The sequence below is a fragment of the Malaya genurostris genome, chromosome 1, assembly GCF_030247185.1.
Source record: "Malaya genurostris strain Urasoe2022 chromosome 1, Malgen_1.1, whole genome shotgun sequence".
Classification (NCBI taxonomy): Eukaryota; Metazoa; Arthropoda; class Insecta; order Diptera; family Culicidae; genus Malaya; species Malaya genurostris.
In genome coordinates this window covers 94,644,207-94,658,827 of record NC_080570.1, presented here as the reverse complement: position 1 = coordinate 94,658,827, position 14,621 = coordinate 94,644,207, and the positions used below count along the sequence as shown (strand labels likewise).

The 14,621-nt window shown below is 35.6% G+C and overlaps 1 protein-coding gene across 1 annotated transcript in view; it reads right to left on the bottom strand.

Moving 5' to 3' along the window:
- Positions 1 to 11,090, bottom strand: part of LOC131425121 (serine-rich adhesin for platelets) — a 51,383-nt gene extending 40,293 nt beyond the window's left edge. The window contains exon 1 of the mRNA XM_058586727.1: positions 10,375 to 11,090. Coding sequence (XP_058442710.1) covers positions 10,375 to 10,774 — 400 coding nt within the window. The 5' untranslated portion in view covers positions 10,775 to 11,090. The remainder of the gene's footprint in view (positions 1 to 10,374) is intronic.
- Positions 11,091 to 14,621: the final 3,531 nt, after the last annotated feature.

Here is a 14,621-nt window from a genome sequence, read left to right as displayed (position 1 = left end):
CCTGCCAGGGTTCGATTCCCAACCCCGCACATAGCCTTAGAAAGTTTTTCTGACCAGAAGAGGCGAATGAGCTTAAGTTTAAAGCCTCAATAATTGAAACAACAACAAAATTCCGTCGTAATGGGATTTGACTTTAATCCGTTGTCATACTGTTAGTATCGAGACGAGATGTATCGATACTAGCAGTATCGCTCTGATGTGATATCGATACCAAAAATACCCGATTCTTGAAAGAAAGTATCAAAACCTCAAAGTATCGACTCGGCTTCGGACATCCCTACCATAATCTACTGATGATTTTGTGAGCAAATTCCATAAAAAATTTTATGATTTCAGAATTCCATAAAAATTTTTATGATTTTCATAATTTCTTAATCATGGTCCCGGCAAATGGATTTTTATCCGTTTACCTTTGCCTTGTCTCTCGAAACTACTAACTACTAGAAAATGTCACTCGATCGCACACTGCTGTCCAGTCGTTGAACGGTGACGATCCGCGCCTATACTACGAGATTATGTAACTTGCGCATTTAGAGAGGGTTTCAGCGAACGGTAGGTATCTCATATGATCGTCTTTTGGTGGCTGGCATCAGCAAAATTGCACAATTTAACCAGTTTTTGTCTGTGACTGTCTGCGATGTCGGTGAAGATTTCATATAACTGAACTGCCATGCATACTCTGTGCACCACATATTCCAATCGAGGTGAATGTTGTTCATTACAACAAATAGGCACATCAATATTCGAAAACCTTTTCAAGATTAAATGTGAACCAGCGGACACACTGGTCCATGGTAATAATGATCCCTCTATGTATAGCAGTGAACGCGTTAAAAGTGAAGGTTTCCCCTGAAAATATAGAAGATGATGAACTTCGAAGAAATACATTCGAGGCTAGGAACAATGAGATAGCCTGATATACTTTTTGGTAACATTGTACTTAGCCATGAAGCATATTATTAGTATTATTATTATAATTATTGAAATCGCCTTCTATATCTTAATGAGACAGTAAATTTCTATAATGAATCAAAATTATCACTTTGCTTGTAGTTTATTTATCAACACATATTCATCAACAAGTTTTTTTTATAAATTTCGAATCTTTACCCAAGTCTTTCACCACATTACAATCGACCTTTACATAATTTACAACCGAAATTCGACTTTTTACATAACTATCCGTCCCAATATACCGGGATAGGTAATCTAATCCAACTAAGTTACGTGAAAGGCGGCCTTCTTACTCCTTTTAGCTTTGCATTTGGAATAGCGAATTGTATTATAAAATCTTAATTCAACTTGACCTCGCGTTGGTTTGAAGCAAAAGTCATACGATAAAACAAAACAAGTTTTAGTATAGCCACCTAACGTTTGACTCGTTGGCGCCAAGACAGATCACGGATTGGTAACTGTTCAGACTACCGGTGTGCAGAGGAAAAAGTTAGCCAGTCATCATACAGTTGCTGGAGCTGACATTGCCAACTTGGAGCGCAAAGTGTCGATGGTGAAAGTAGACCATCGACGTCCGACTGGTTACGAGATAAAAAAAGGTAGGTTACATCACTGTTTGCCACGGAATGGTCGAACCAGAAAGCCACATGATCCTTTTCCTTCTCTTTTCTGAAAAAAAAATGAACAACCGGAGCAAAACTTGCTAAATGAAAGAAACTGCTGCTATCAAATCTGTCACCTGCGACAGGTGTGAATTTTGGCAAAACTTAATATTAATTTGGGAAAGGTTGGTTTCAGCTGATGATTTCAGTAGCAGATATGTCAATGGGCAAACAAAAGTTTCAAGGCTTTTGTCGGATCCAGTTTCGGAGTTCTTGTTTCGCACGTGTTAAAGTTGGCTAACGAGTAGCTTGTTTGGAAACAGGTGCAATTGCAGTTGTCGTTACGCAACGGAGAGAATTTGGCTGTCAACAGACTCCAATGAAGTGTCCATATCATATCAAGTATACAATTGAAGTAACATACTGCGAAATTATGCCTTGAATGCTTTGGGAAGTTTGAAATTAATCAGTTTGTTCCACGAGCGTTCTTTGACATGTAAATATGCACCCTTATTCTGTATTTCGATCGAGTCGGAATTTATCAAACGAATGTAAAAATTTGCATTCTCTAATTCGATCGAGTGATGCTTTTGTATGGAAAACTCGAATTCGATCGAGCTACAGAATGCAAAATTTCGTATTCGATCGAAACAATCCGATTCGAACGAAATACAGAATCGAGGTGATAGTATTTGTCACAGATAAATAGATATGATATTTTAGTGTCGTTTATATTTATACCGAAAATCCCTGTCAGTGTTGACTAGAGATGGTGTAAAAGTTTAGTAATTACTACTAGGGTAATGGTACCCATGTTCATCTCAGTTTGTTCGATTGTCATACCAATTTTAATCTTTTGAATTCTGGTGGTACTTTGCAGTACTTTCAACAGTGCTAAGAATGATGTTATCGATTCGTAATTCCCGAACGTCGTTCGATGAAATCTCGGTTGAAGTAAATTGAGTTGAGACAATATCTTCGGAGAGTCGATATCACCATTGATCAGCTTTGCCACGACGCAGGAAATTTCAGCTAGCTATTTCCCACATTTTCGAAATTACGGAATAAGCAATGAATTCTTAATCGACTGCTCGTTTCTGGATGCTCGATTAACCCGACTGACAGTGACATAATAAATGTCATTGAATTTTCGCTCATTTTATGAATGTGTTAGTGTGAAAAATAGACGACTTACGCCATTTTTTTACACTCCAGTTAGAGGAATGGATGATGCTGACTAAGGTAGGCCTTTTTGTTAATTTCCAGAGAATTTCAACAGTTTATGCTGAAATTCTAAGAAGAACTGGTTATTCACTAGTTCTGCATATCCGAAAAACTTGAAGATTTAAATTTATATATTCAGTTATACCTTATGATCAAAAAAGAACCGGAATTTTCATTTTAAAATTCCCGCGCTTGTCCAATCGGTAAACTTTTTTCTCTCAACGTTGGCTATACTTTTATACACATTCTGTCAAATTTTGACGCATATCGTACGATTAGTTTTTGTTTGGCGCCTATACAAAGAAGTTAAAAAATTTCGTGTGGCGATTTTTATAATGGATGAAATTTGAGAACAACGTTTTTTCTTTGTATAGACGCCAAACAAAAACTAATCGTACGATATGCTTCAAAATTTGACAGAATGTGTATAAAAGTGTTGCCAACGTTGAGACAATAAAAGTTTACCGATTGGACAAGCGCGGGAATTTTAAAATGAAAATTCCGGTTCTTTTTTTATCATAAGGTATATATTCGATATCGGGAAAGAATGAGAATAAAACGAATTGACAATTCAATCCGCATCTTCTCACACAATTCCGATAGATTCTCGAACCAACCGGTTGGAGGCGAAATTCATTCGGAATCGGTTGTTGCACTGGAGGTGGAATTTATTTGTAATTCCACATGATTTCCACATGGAATTCCGAATGAAAATTTCTCGCCGATTCGGAATTGATTCGTATCTGATAATGTGGGTTAACTTAGCTTGCTGAATTTTCCTGCGTCGTTCCACTGAGTCGAGTCTGGTCAGTCTACATCAATCGGGATACGCTGGAAGCTCAAACGGGTTCTGCCAGTGAAGCAAAACAAACAAGTCTTTTCTGTACGCGTTCAATCCGTAAGTTCCATATAAGTTGATAAATTAAGCTAGCGTTTTCGTGTATAGGACGAACCATTCTAATTGAATAAAAGCTCGCATAAATCTTTTTTTGCCATTCTCTTGAGAAAGCTAATACATTTGCCGGAAAAATCGTTTGTTGATCGAACATCCGATAATCCCTAGTGTTATATACCATTCGACTCAGTTCAACGAGATTGGAAAATCTATGTGTGTGGGTGTGTGTTAAGGTGTGTATAATTAATATTGGTTAGGTGTGTATATGTCTGTGTGTGTACCTTTAAAAATATGTTCTTGCCGTGGCTACTGTTGTGTCATTGATCAAGTTCAAATTGTTCTCACTTCTGGTTCCGAAAATATAACGGTATAAGTGACGTAAACGACGAAAAACACTTTTTTACCACTCAATTTTTTCGAAAATGGCTAAACCGATTTCAACAAGCTTAGACTCGTTTAAAAATTACTGTTGGGTAATTGATCAAGTTTGAGATGGCTGAGCCGATTTCAACGAGCTTGAGCTTTTTCAGAAGCTACTACTGAGTCGTTTATCCAGTTCGAAGATCAAATGACTGTCACTTCTTGTTCCGAAGATATAATCGTATAAGTGACATACCCAACAAAACGCGAAATTTTGTCTCCCCGCTCAATTTTGTTGTAAATGGTTAAACCGATCTAAACAAGCTTAGTCTCGTTTGGAAGCTACTATTGGACTTTTACAATAATTAAATAGGTTTGAAGTTCTAATGGCTGTCCGGTGATTTAATGGTAGAAGTGATGTAGACGACAAAACTCATTACAGCTCAATTTTCTGGGAAATGGATGAACCGATTTCATAAATTTTGAGATCATTCGAAACTAATATTACAGCAACCTAATCGAGTTCGAGAATCATATTTCTACAACTTCAAGTTTCGGAATACGCACTATTTTTTTTTCTTTTGTTTCGATTATAGATATTTCAATCTTAAGGAAATTGACAAAAGAAATGCCTTATAGCACCACTAGATGAATAGAGTATAGGTTTTTTTTTTTGGTTCGATCATTCGAATGATTATGTTCTAAAACGATTCTGACTCTAATCAAATTTTGAAAAGCATCAATGTGAAAAAATCTTGATGCAATATCTTTGGGGGGTAGAGATGGTCGGGTATCGGGTATTTTACCCAAAACTCGACCCGTACCCGTACCCGACGGGTTTTTGGTCGGGTACGGGTAAAAAATTTTATTTTCAATCGGGTACGGGTCGGGTACGGGTAAAAAAAATTTACTGCTTACTCGGGTACGGGTCGGGTCGGGTAAAAAAATTTACTACTCACTCGGGTACGGGTCGGGTACGGGTAAATTTTTTTTTCTGATCGATTAACCGACCATTTGTACTTTACATAAATATGTTTACACGTTGACGAGAATTTTTTTTTGCAAAACAGTTGTTCCGAAAAATAAACAATTTGATTCAAGGGGTTTTGACATTCGCACCTAGAACTAGACCTGAAAACTGGCATCTTTTTCCAGAAAAAAACATTTCTTTTCTTCATTAAAAACAAACGATCAATCATAGTTACGTGAAAAGTTATGTGAATATTTTCCACCCTACTTTTTTATAACATATTTAATAAGACACACTGCCTTAGCTCTAAGACGTTGCGGCCAGACCCTACTTTTCACGTAGGTTTTAATGGACTGCCATTTTAAAGCTGTTTAATGCACAATCCAGTAAACATTATTTGATTAATATATAAAATGTAGTGTAGTACTCATATCACATTCAGATAACAGAAAACTGTTATTTTAATTATTGGTTGGAGATTTTCAAAATTTACATATAAATCATTAGGATTCTACCCATAAAAACATGAACATTTATTTCAGAAAATCTGCATAGAAGTTCTTCTTATTCTTCACTTCTGGGTGATGTCACCTCACTTGAAATGACACCGATTGATGGCACAGCAAGTTGAGCTATATTGCCAGTTCGATGTCAACATTTCATAAGGGCACATAAACCAATGAGAGTTTCTCTTTGTTTACTTTTCTTTTGTGAATATCTCTTTAATTTTCACGTGTACTTACAAAGTATTCGTGTAGAATGAAAGATAATATCTCCATGTTTCCAACATTACCAAATATGTAACGAACGTTTGTATAATAACGCAGATATAGTCGAAAGAGAAAGTAAACAAAGAAAATCTGTCAATTGTTTTTATGCCCTTTTGAAATGTTGACGTCGAGTTAGTTTACGTTTCTTTTCACTGAAAATCTCGATGCGTGACAGTCGCAAAAGTACGGGTGAAAATCTTTTCACGCGAAATGCTCAAATTATCACCGTGTTCACTCGTTGAGGGTTCCAAAGGAGGTGGAACAGAAGTTCAATGGCTGTAAAAACCACCAGCTCTCGTTAACATCGTTGGTGTGGGTTTGTGAGGCTTACAAAACGGGCATATTTGACAGATTAATTTAAATCAAAATCATAATTCATTTTGCTTTGTAGTAAAAAAAATGTAACCAAAAAAAATTTCTCACAAATGTTCAAACTACTTACACTTGAAGGACTCACAGTTCACCATTTTCAAAATTGAATTTTTCACATCGGGAATACACGTGAATTATTTGATGTTTGGTCAATTCACGTAAACGAACCGATTATACTCTATTAATTTTAGGGGATGTTCGTGATTTTTCAAGTGATTCTAATGTGAATTTTTATTTGTGTGTCAAGATAATGAGCACGCTTACTTGTTGTTCTAAAGAATTGGATCAAAATTCGCACTGTTTCGTAAAAACCATATATACCCAAAATTGAATACAACGGGTATTACGACATTTTGGATAAATATGCTTCTCGAAAAATTTGAGTAGATATTATTCCCTTTTGTTGACATTTGTAAATGAGTATAAAGTACCAAAGACATTGGAAATCTATTCATGCTTCACAGTGTATTTATATGTTTAAATGTAAACAAGCATTTTAATGTATTTTACTTACAAACTAGAGCCTGATACTAGCTCTATCTAGCTCGCTATCTAAAACACTTTATTTTTTCCATCCTGAATTTTGGTAAACTTTTTACTACTCATTCGGGTCGGGTACGGGTACAGGTAATTTTTAATCGGTACGGGTCGGGTAAGGGTAAAATTTTTTATTTTTTATCGGGTACGGGTCGGGTACGGGTAATTTTTTTTATTATTGATCGGGTACGGGTCGGGTACGGGTAATTTTTTAAATTTTTAATCGGGTACGGGTCGGGTACGGGTAATTTTTTTGCTGATCACTCGGGTACGGGTCGGGTTCGGGTATAAGAATTTCTATACCCGACCATCTCTATTGGGGGGTTACATAAATAGTAGAGATGGTCGGGCAAGCAATTTCTTACCCGACACCCGATCGAAAATGAAAAGAAACTCACATACCCGACCCGAACCCGAGAATGAACTTTATACCTGTTGGATTCGGGTTGGGTTTTGGGTAAAAATACCCGAACCCCGACCATCTCTAATATATAGTGTAAACTTTACGTCTGCCTAGCGGTTAAAGTTGAGCTACGTGGCCAAGGCAATTTAATTTGAACTACACGCAGAGAAATGCAGCAAGTTTAAAATAACAAAACTGTAAATAAATTTTTAAATTTGATTCATGATGATTTCTAGCTAGAATATCATTGTTTTGAACTAATTCCTCTCTTCAAAATAAACAATGTTTGTTTTGAATCAAAAATTATATCTAGGCAAACGAAAAAAATGTTTGTTCCGGCTGATTTTATTGCTGAATGATATTTTTTGTGTAATGATATGTACAACTAAGTTTACTTTTGAAATGAACCGTATTAGTTTTATTTTATATAAACTAGAGCAATTTTTTACCGCGCGAATAAACCAGAGCATTTCTTCCCAGCAGATAAAGTGTTTGCGCGTTTTAAAAGTACAGGGTGATTTTTTAAGAGCTTGAGAACTTTTTTAAACAATAAAACGCATAAAATTTGCAAAATCTCATCGGTTCTTTATTTTAAACGTTAGATTGGTACATGACATTTACTTTTTGAATATAATTTCATTTAAATGTTGACCGCGGCTGCGTCTTAGGTGGTCCATTCGGAAAGTCCAATTTTGGGCAACTTTTTCGAGCATTTCGGCCGGAATAGCCCGAATTTCTTCGGAAATGTTGTCTTCCAAAGCTGGAATAGTTACTGGCTTATTTCTGTAGACTTTAGACTTGACGTAGCCCCACAAAAAATAGTCTAAAGGCGTCAAATCGCATGATCTTGGTGGCCAACTTACCGGTCCATTTCTTGAGATGAATTGTTCTCCGAAGTTTTCCCTCAAAATGGCCATAAAATCGCGAGCTGTGTGGCATGTAGCGCCATCTTGTTGAAACCACATGTCAACCAAGTTCAGTTCTTCCATTTTTGGCAACAAAAAGTTTGTTAGCATCGAACGATAGCGATCGCCATTCACTGTAACGTTGCGTCCAACAGCATCTTTGAAAAAATACGGTCCAATGATTCCACCAGCGTACAAACCACACCAAACAGTGCATTTTTCGGGATGCATGGGCAGTTCTTGAACGGCTTCTGGTTGCTCTTCACTCCAAATGCGGCAATTTTGCTTATTTACGTAGCCATTCAACCAGAAATGAGCCTCATCGCTGAACAAAATTTGTCGATAAAAAAGCGGACTTTCCGAATGGACCACCTAAGACGCAGCCGCGGTCAACATTTAAATGAAATTATCTTCAAAAAGTAAATGTCATGTACCAATCTAACGTTTAAAATAAAGAACCGATGAGATTTTGCAAATTTTATGCGTTTTATTGTTTAAAAAAGTTCTCAAGCTCTTAAAAAATCACCCTGTATAAGTTTTTCCATTTCCTATGGGAGATTCAATAATTCAAGCGTATGAATTGATGATAAATTTTTTTTGAAAACTAACTTGGCCGCACTGATGAAGCACCAAATCATTGGATTCGAATTCAACAGCGGCCCTTACACGAGCATTATTATTGTCATTTTTAATGATGTCTAAGTAATGATGTATTTCAAATTTGATAGAAATCTCGTCATTACTGCACCATTACACGTTCATAAAAATGACATTATTTTTTAGTAATGACACTTTTAATGATAGTGTAAGGTCCGCTAATGATTGTGGTATGCGTATATTTGGATCGTTTCCCCACAAAGGCTAAATGTCTTGAAAATTGGCAATATAAATTAAAAGCTGGGTTGTGAGAAATTCAAAACGAATAAAAATTGAAAAAAGTGGTATCAAAAATTACCTTACAAATTAGTTTGAAAAAAATAATTTTGTAGGTAAAAACAAACAAAACTGTATGATTGTAACAAACAAAAGCGTTAGTGGAAATAAATCAATTCAACTTCATTTATTTCAACTAAAATGTTTGTAAATATAAAGCGCTACTATTATTAACATGATCTAAAGTTAGTTCATTTAAAACAAAATTTTCAAATTGAATTTACTATGATATTGTTTGTCAAGAAACTGGCAGGAAAGCGCAAGTAAAATATTTTTTATTTTTATCAAAATATTGATTGAAAAAAACTAATGTACTGAGATTGATTAATTCTCATGTTTTGTAGTTTCAAGCAGCAATGTTTGCTATATCAACCAGATTTTCCTTTGTCACTATTTCAATAAAATAATTCGTTGTTTGAAACCCAAACTTAGATAGTTTTACATTTTTCTCTGCGTGTACTTTAAGCTTTGATGGGCCGAAGGCGAAACGCGTAGAACTCGGAATCCAACCGCTCATTATAGATGCGTGTGAAGAAAATATCTATTATGTGTGCTCAACATGTGGCAAAAATAGAAACAAATTACTGAAATAATTCATGATTAATAATGCATAACAAACACATCTACATAAAATAATTCGTATTAACTTTTCTGTTATTAGTGCACCTATTGTGTTTTGTCAATTTCATTGTGTGTTGTACATTTCGGAGACTAATTGTGCAAATAACGTACATTGTTTGAAACATACGAAAACATATTTATGTGATACCCAGTAATGGACAAATTATTATAATTGATTATAATTACAAGCGGAAATTACACCAATGATAGATTTGAAAATGTCGACTGTGGTAATAAGTAGCACTGCCAATCAACACTAGTTCGGATACAATTGGTTCTTACGAGGAAAATAAATAGATCATTATACAAGGTCTATTCTAGCACAACAAATTTAATATCCGTCTGAACAAAAACAAAAATTGAAAATTTCACTGCTGTGCTCTTTTACTACGAATATGTGTCATCAACAAACGATGCAACTTATCGCTCCAGCGAGTTGTTTTTTCCTAAACTTGATTAGTCATGTTCTGTTATGGCTATACTTCCACAAAATCTCTGTGCCATCTTACGAACACTACGATTTCGATAGCAGCCGTAAGTGTGAGTTTCGCTGGCAGACATGTTCGCGCGCCATCATCACTGACGTCTGGGCGAGTTTTATTTCATGGGGCATCCACATTGTTTCGTCATCGTATTTGCCTTGCGATGATGGTCTTTACTACTGTTGACTCATATTCAACTTTCGAGAAATCAAATGAACGAAATACTACGCTTCATCACTTTTACGAGACGGAAATGCGGGCGGTACGTTCTCTGACCAACTTATTGTACGTGTTTAAGAGGAGGTATGGAAACATTGAATGTGAAAAAAAAGAATCATTAACTCACCTAATTTACCCGCTGACGCTGAATGCGATGAAATCATTTCAACTCTGGATTTATTTGGTTTTTTGCTGTGTTTGTTCATTCTCACTTTTTGTTCACATGAATTGAGGTCAGCACTGTTTTGGCGGCTCTTTTGCGCACTTTGAATCATTCGATTCGATGTCGACTGATTTCTTTCATGGAAGTCGCTTACAGAGTTTGGATTCAGTAACAGTTGCCTTCTGTTTACTTTTTCTATAACCGGAAGGGCTTCGGATAACTGCTCTTTCAGACGGTGACTATCCGAGGTCAACGTCCAAGGCGGTGTAGAGTTCGCGGTCAATAACATCTGTGCTTTCCTTGTCGTCAAGTTCTTATTGATTATTCTATACTTCTGAACCTCACTCGAGCAAATGAGTAGCATCGTCTTCTCGCAAGCAGCGGTTTAATTTTCACTGTCTTTTTTGTAGCGGAATTCGAAATCTCACTGTTTTCTCTTAACACTTTGCTAAAATGCAAACACTTAAGATTATTCCCTTCAGATGCTGTTGCCTTTCTGTGTATTTAACTGCAATGACCAGTTGGTTGTAAACAGTTGCACTTTCAGCACATTCATCTGAACACGTCCGACTTACTTCGCTTGATGGTAGTCTGTAAATGTGGAAATAAAAATTGTTTTACTTTTATCGAACACAACACAAACTACACTACACGATGTCGCTACGTTGACTGAGTTAGACACACTATACACGTAGCGAGTTCCAACGCAAACGAATGGTGATGATGACGCTGCTGATGTCGATGATGGTTGTAATGTTGAAATTCGCGTTTGTTTACACACATTTCTTGGCCGTCAGATTTAACCACGACGCGCGGCAGCTACTGAGAATATAACTACACAACACAGTCTACGCACACCTTCACAGAGATAAAATGGAATGAGAACAAAGCGTGTGTAACAGCGATGGAATGAATAAAACTCTCTTCTTCTCTTACTTTCTACGAGAAATATTGAAACGATGGATTCGAAACGGAATTCTTTGTTTTCAACAAGAAGATGATTTTAACAGGTACATCTACTACCAATATTGCACTATACTGTAGAGCGGTTTATGAGTGAAAGAGAAAACAAATGTTGGCAGACCGCCTACGGGTTTGTTGACATCGTTTATCAGGTAAAATGCTCAGCGAATGAACCTAAGCAATCAATGGGGTGTCATGAACGGACATGTGTCTGAGGGCCAAGTCATCGTGTGTCGATGTCTTTACAAAAACACAACGATAATGACCTTGGGTGACATCATTATCACATCATTCCTCTTTAGATGAAATCGTCGAGAAGCTAGACTAGTCATTATTGAAGCTTTTTGCCATTACGTCATAACTCCTTTTCCAACTTCTGTTCCGTAGTTTTTTTAGTTGTATTTGCGATTTCTCATTGAAAATTTCAAATGTAAAATATCGAACGGTAATTGGCAGAAAAACGTTCATTGGTTTCGCGATAATCGAAAAAATGCAAAATTGGTGACTCTGACAAGAAAATTTAACACCCTAGATATAGTATCTAGATTCATAAAATTCATAAATTCATCGAGATTCCACTATCAGAAACATCCTATGATTCTAGGATGGGCATTACAAATGATGTTTATATAGAATTTTTGGAAATCCAACTTTGTATCAGAAACCAGCAACTTTATATACCATTCGACTCAGCTCGAATATGTCTGTGCGTGTACGTATGTGCAAGTATATGTATTGATATGTGTGCACTATTGGGTAATTGATCAAGTTCGAAGATCAAATGGCTTTAAGATTGATTTTGCATCGTTTTTTCATTTAAAATAAACTCACTTTTCAATTTACGAAGCATTTTTTTTTTCAAGTTTTACAGTTCGTCACGTTTCTAAATATTTACTAATCGATTCGTCTCAAAACATGATCACTATATCACATAATTACACCACTATTAGCGGCCCTTACACGATCATTAAAAGTGTCATTACTAAGTAATGACACTTCTGCTCAAACGTTCGTCATTACTGCATTACTGTACATCATTACTTTTTAGCATTACACGTTCATTATTAATGACGAGTATTTGTAACTACTTCAGCAATAGCAATAGCAATATTTTTATTTTCGTTTAGATGAAAATAAATTTGATTTGCCATTGAAATGTTAAGGTTAATGAAATATTAACAATTTAAATTTACACTTTGTCATTTTTTCGCGTATAGTTCTAAAGATATTCAGCACTTCAACAAAAAATAAGAAGAAGAAATAATGTTGGTAATGATGGAAAATCCGGAATTCCATCATTACTCGTGTCATTACTGAACTCGTAGACCTCACACGATCATTAAAAGTGTCATTACTTTTTAGTAATGACACTTTTAATGATCGTGTAAGGGCCGCTATTGATTGTTAGATGACTTCATAAATAGTCATGTTCACTTGCCACTTGTTTAATTAACGATTAAAAACTTCTAAAATTACCCGACATTCAATAGAAGTCTTCAAAAATATGAGATGAAAATTTTTCTCTTAATTCACTTGATTGCGCTTTGTTTTCATCTTATTTAGTATCGTAAGGTTTCCAAGTTTACTCCTAATGTTATAAAACCGAAATGTTTTTTTTCTTCTTCAAATTGTCATCAACAAGTTTTTTTTATTTTTGGCGTGAATACGACTTACCTTACTATGGAGTGCCTTTTCAAAACTTACCCTGTACAAGAATGGGCAGAACTTTATCGCGAATATATCTTGATGTACTTAAACCAACAACATAATGTTTTCTACAAGCTATCGGAAATATGATCAGGAATTAGTGCTTCAATTTTAAACAACGTGAGATAACAATAAATAACTGAAAAACAAAGTTTTCTAAAACTTTTGGAAACAATGAGAAAAATACTTCAGGCTTGCTTATCTTTTTCGCACCCGGACGACGGTTTTGAGGTAATCATGCACATATCAGTTCTGATTATCTACAAGACGAGTATGAAAGGTAAACTTTGATTGAAAATCGTTAGCGGCCCTTACACGATCATTAAAAGTGTCATTACTAAGTAATGACACTTCTGCTCAAACGCTCGTCATTACTGCATTACTGTACATCATTACTTTTTAGCATTACACGTTCATTATTAATGATGAGTATTTGTAACTACTCCAGCAATAGCAATATTTTTATTTTCGTTTAGCTGAAAATAAATTTGATTTTCAATTGAAACGTTAAGGTTAATGAAATATTAACAATTTAAATCTACACTTTGTCATTTTTTCGCGTATAGTTCAAAAGATATTCAGCACTTCCACAAAAAAAATAAGAACTAATGTTGGTAATGATGGAAAATCCGAAATTCCATCATTACTTGTGTCATTACTGAACTCGTAGACCTTACACGATCATTAAAAGTGTCATTACTTTTTTGTAATGACACTTTTAATGATCGTGTAAGGGCCGCTGTTAATTTCTTCTAGTGCTTCAGACGGAACTGGATATTGAGGTGAGATTCTCCCAACAACATTAGTAAGAACAAACCAAGTATAAAGCGTGAAACGCTCAAGGCATGCTTTCATTTGGACTTCGATCGTCGGGAGGAGAATTTAGTTTCAAAATTATGTTTCACGAATATAGGTTTAGAAAATAAAAGGTGTACGTTGCAACTGGATTCTGGAACTGACGTCAGTTTCGAACTAGTTCAAAAACTAAATTAAAGTTGAATGCTGCGCCTGTTCCAAATTCTGAATTTAGTTCTTGAACTCAGGTTCTGTCCCTAACCCCTGAATTCTTCGAAGCGGTCCTATTTTTCAATCGGTTAGAGTTCGTAGTTGTAAGAACTTTCTGCTAAAATGTGTAGCACCGACTCAGTTTAGGTGCATCGTTTCAAATTCTAGTAGTGAAGAAGGGGAAAGCTGATCAACTAATTGATATACGAAAGTAAGAACTAAGCGTTTCAGTTATATTCGTATTCACGACTTCCAGTTATGTCTTTGACATTACACTCCCGTACTTTTTTTGGTATCCGTCACATTAGTTTTATTATATTGTTGATATTTATGTATCGATAAATCGATTCGGCTTCGAATATTACCAGAAAGATCATGTTAAATACTAATCAACCTGTGGTAAATCTAGTAGCACTGTCTTCATTCCGATATACGTCAACCAAACGATATTAGTGTGTGTGTGTTTTTTTTTACAAGGTGAAATACCTTATGTACTTTCCCAGCTCACGCGCTCGGTAGTTGTCAAGCTACCGCTA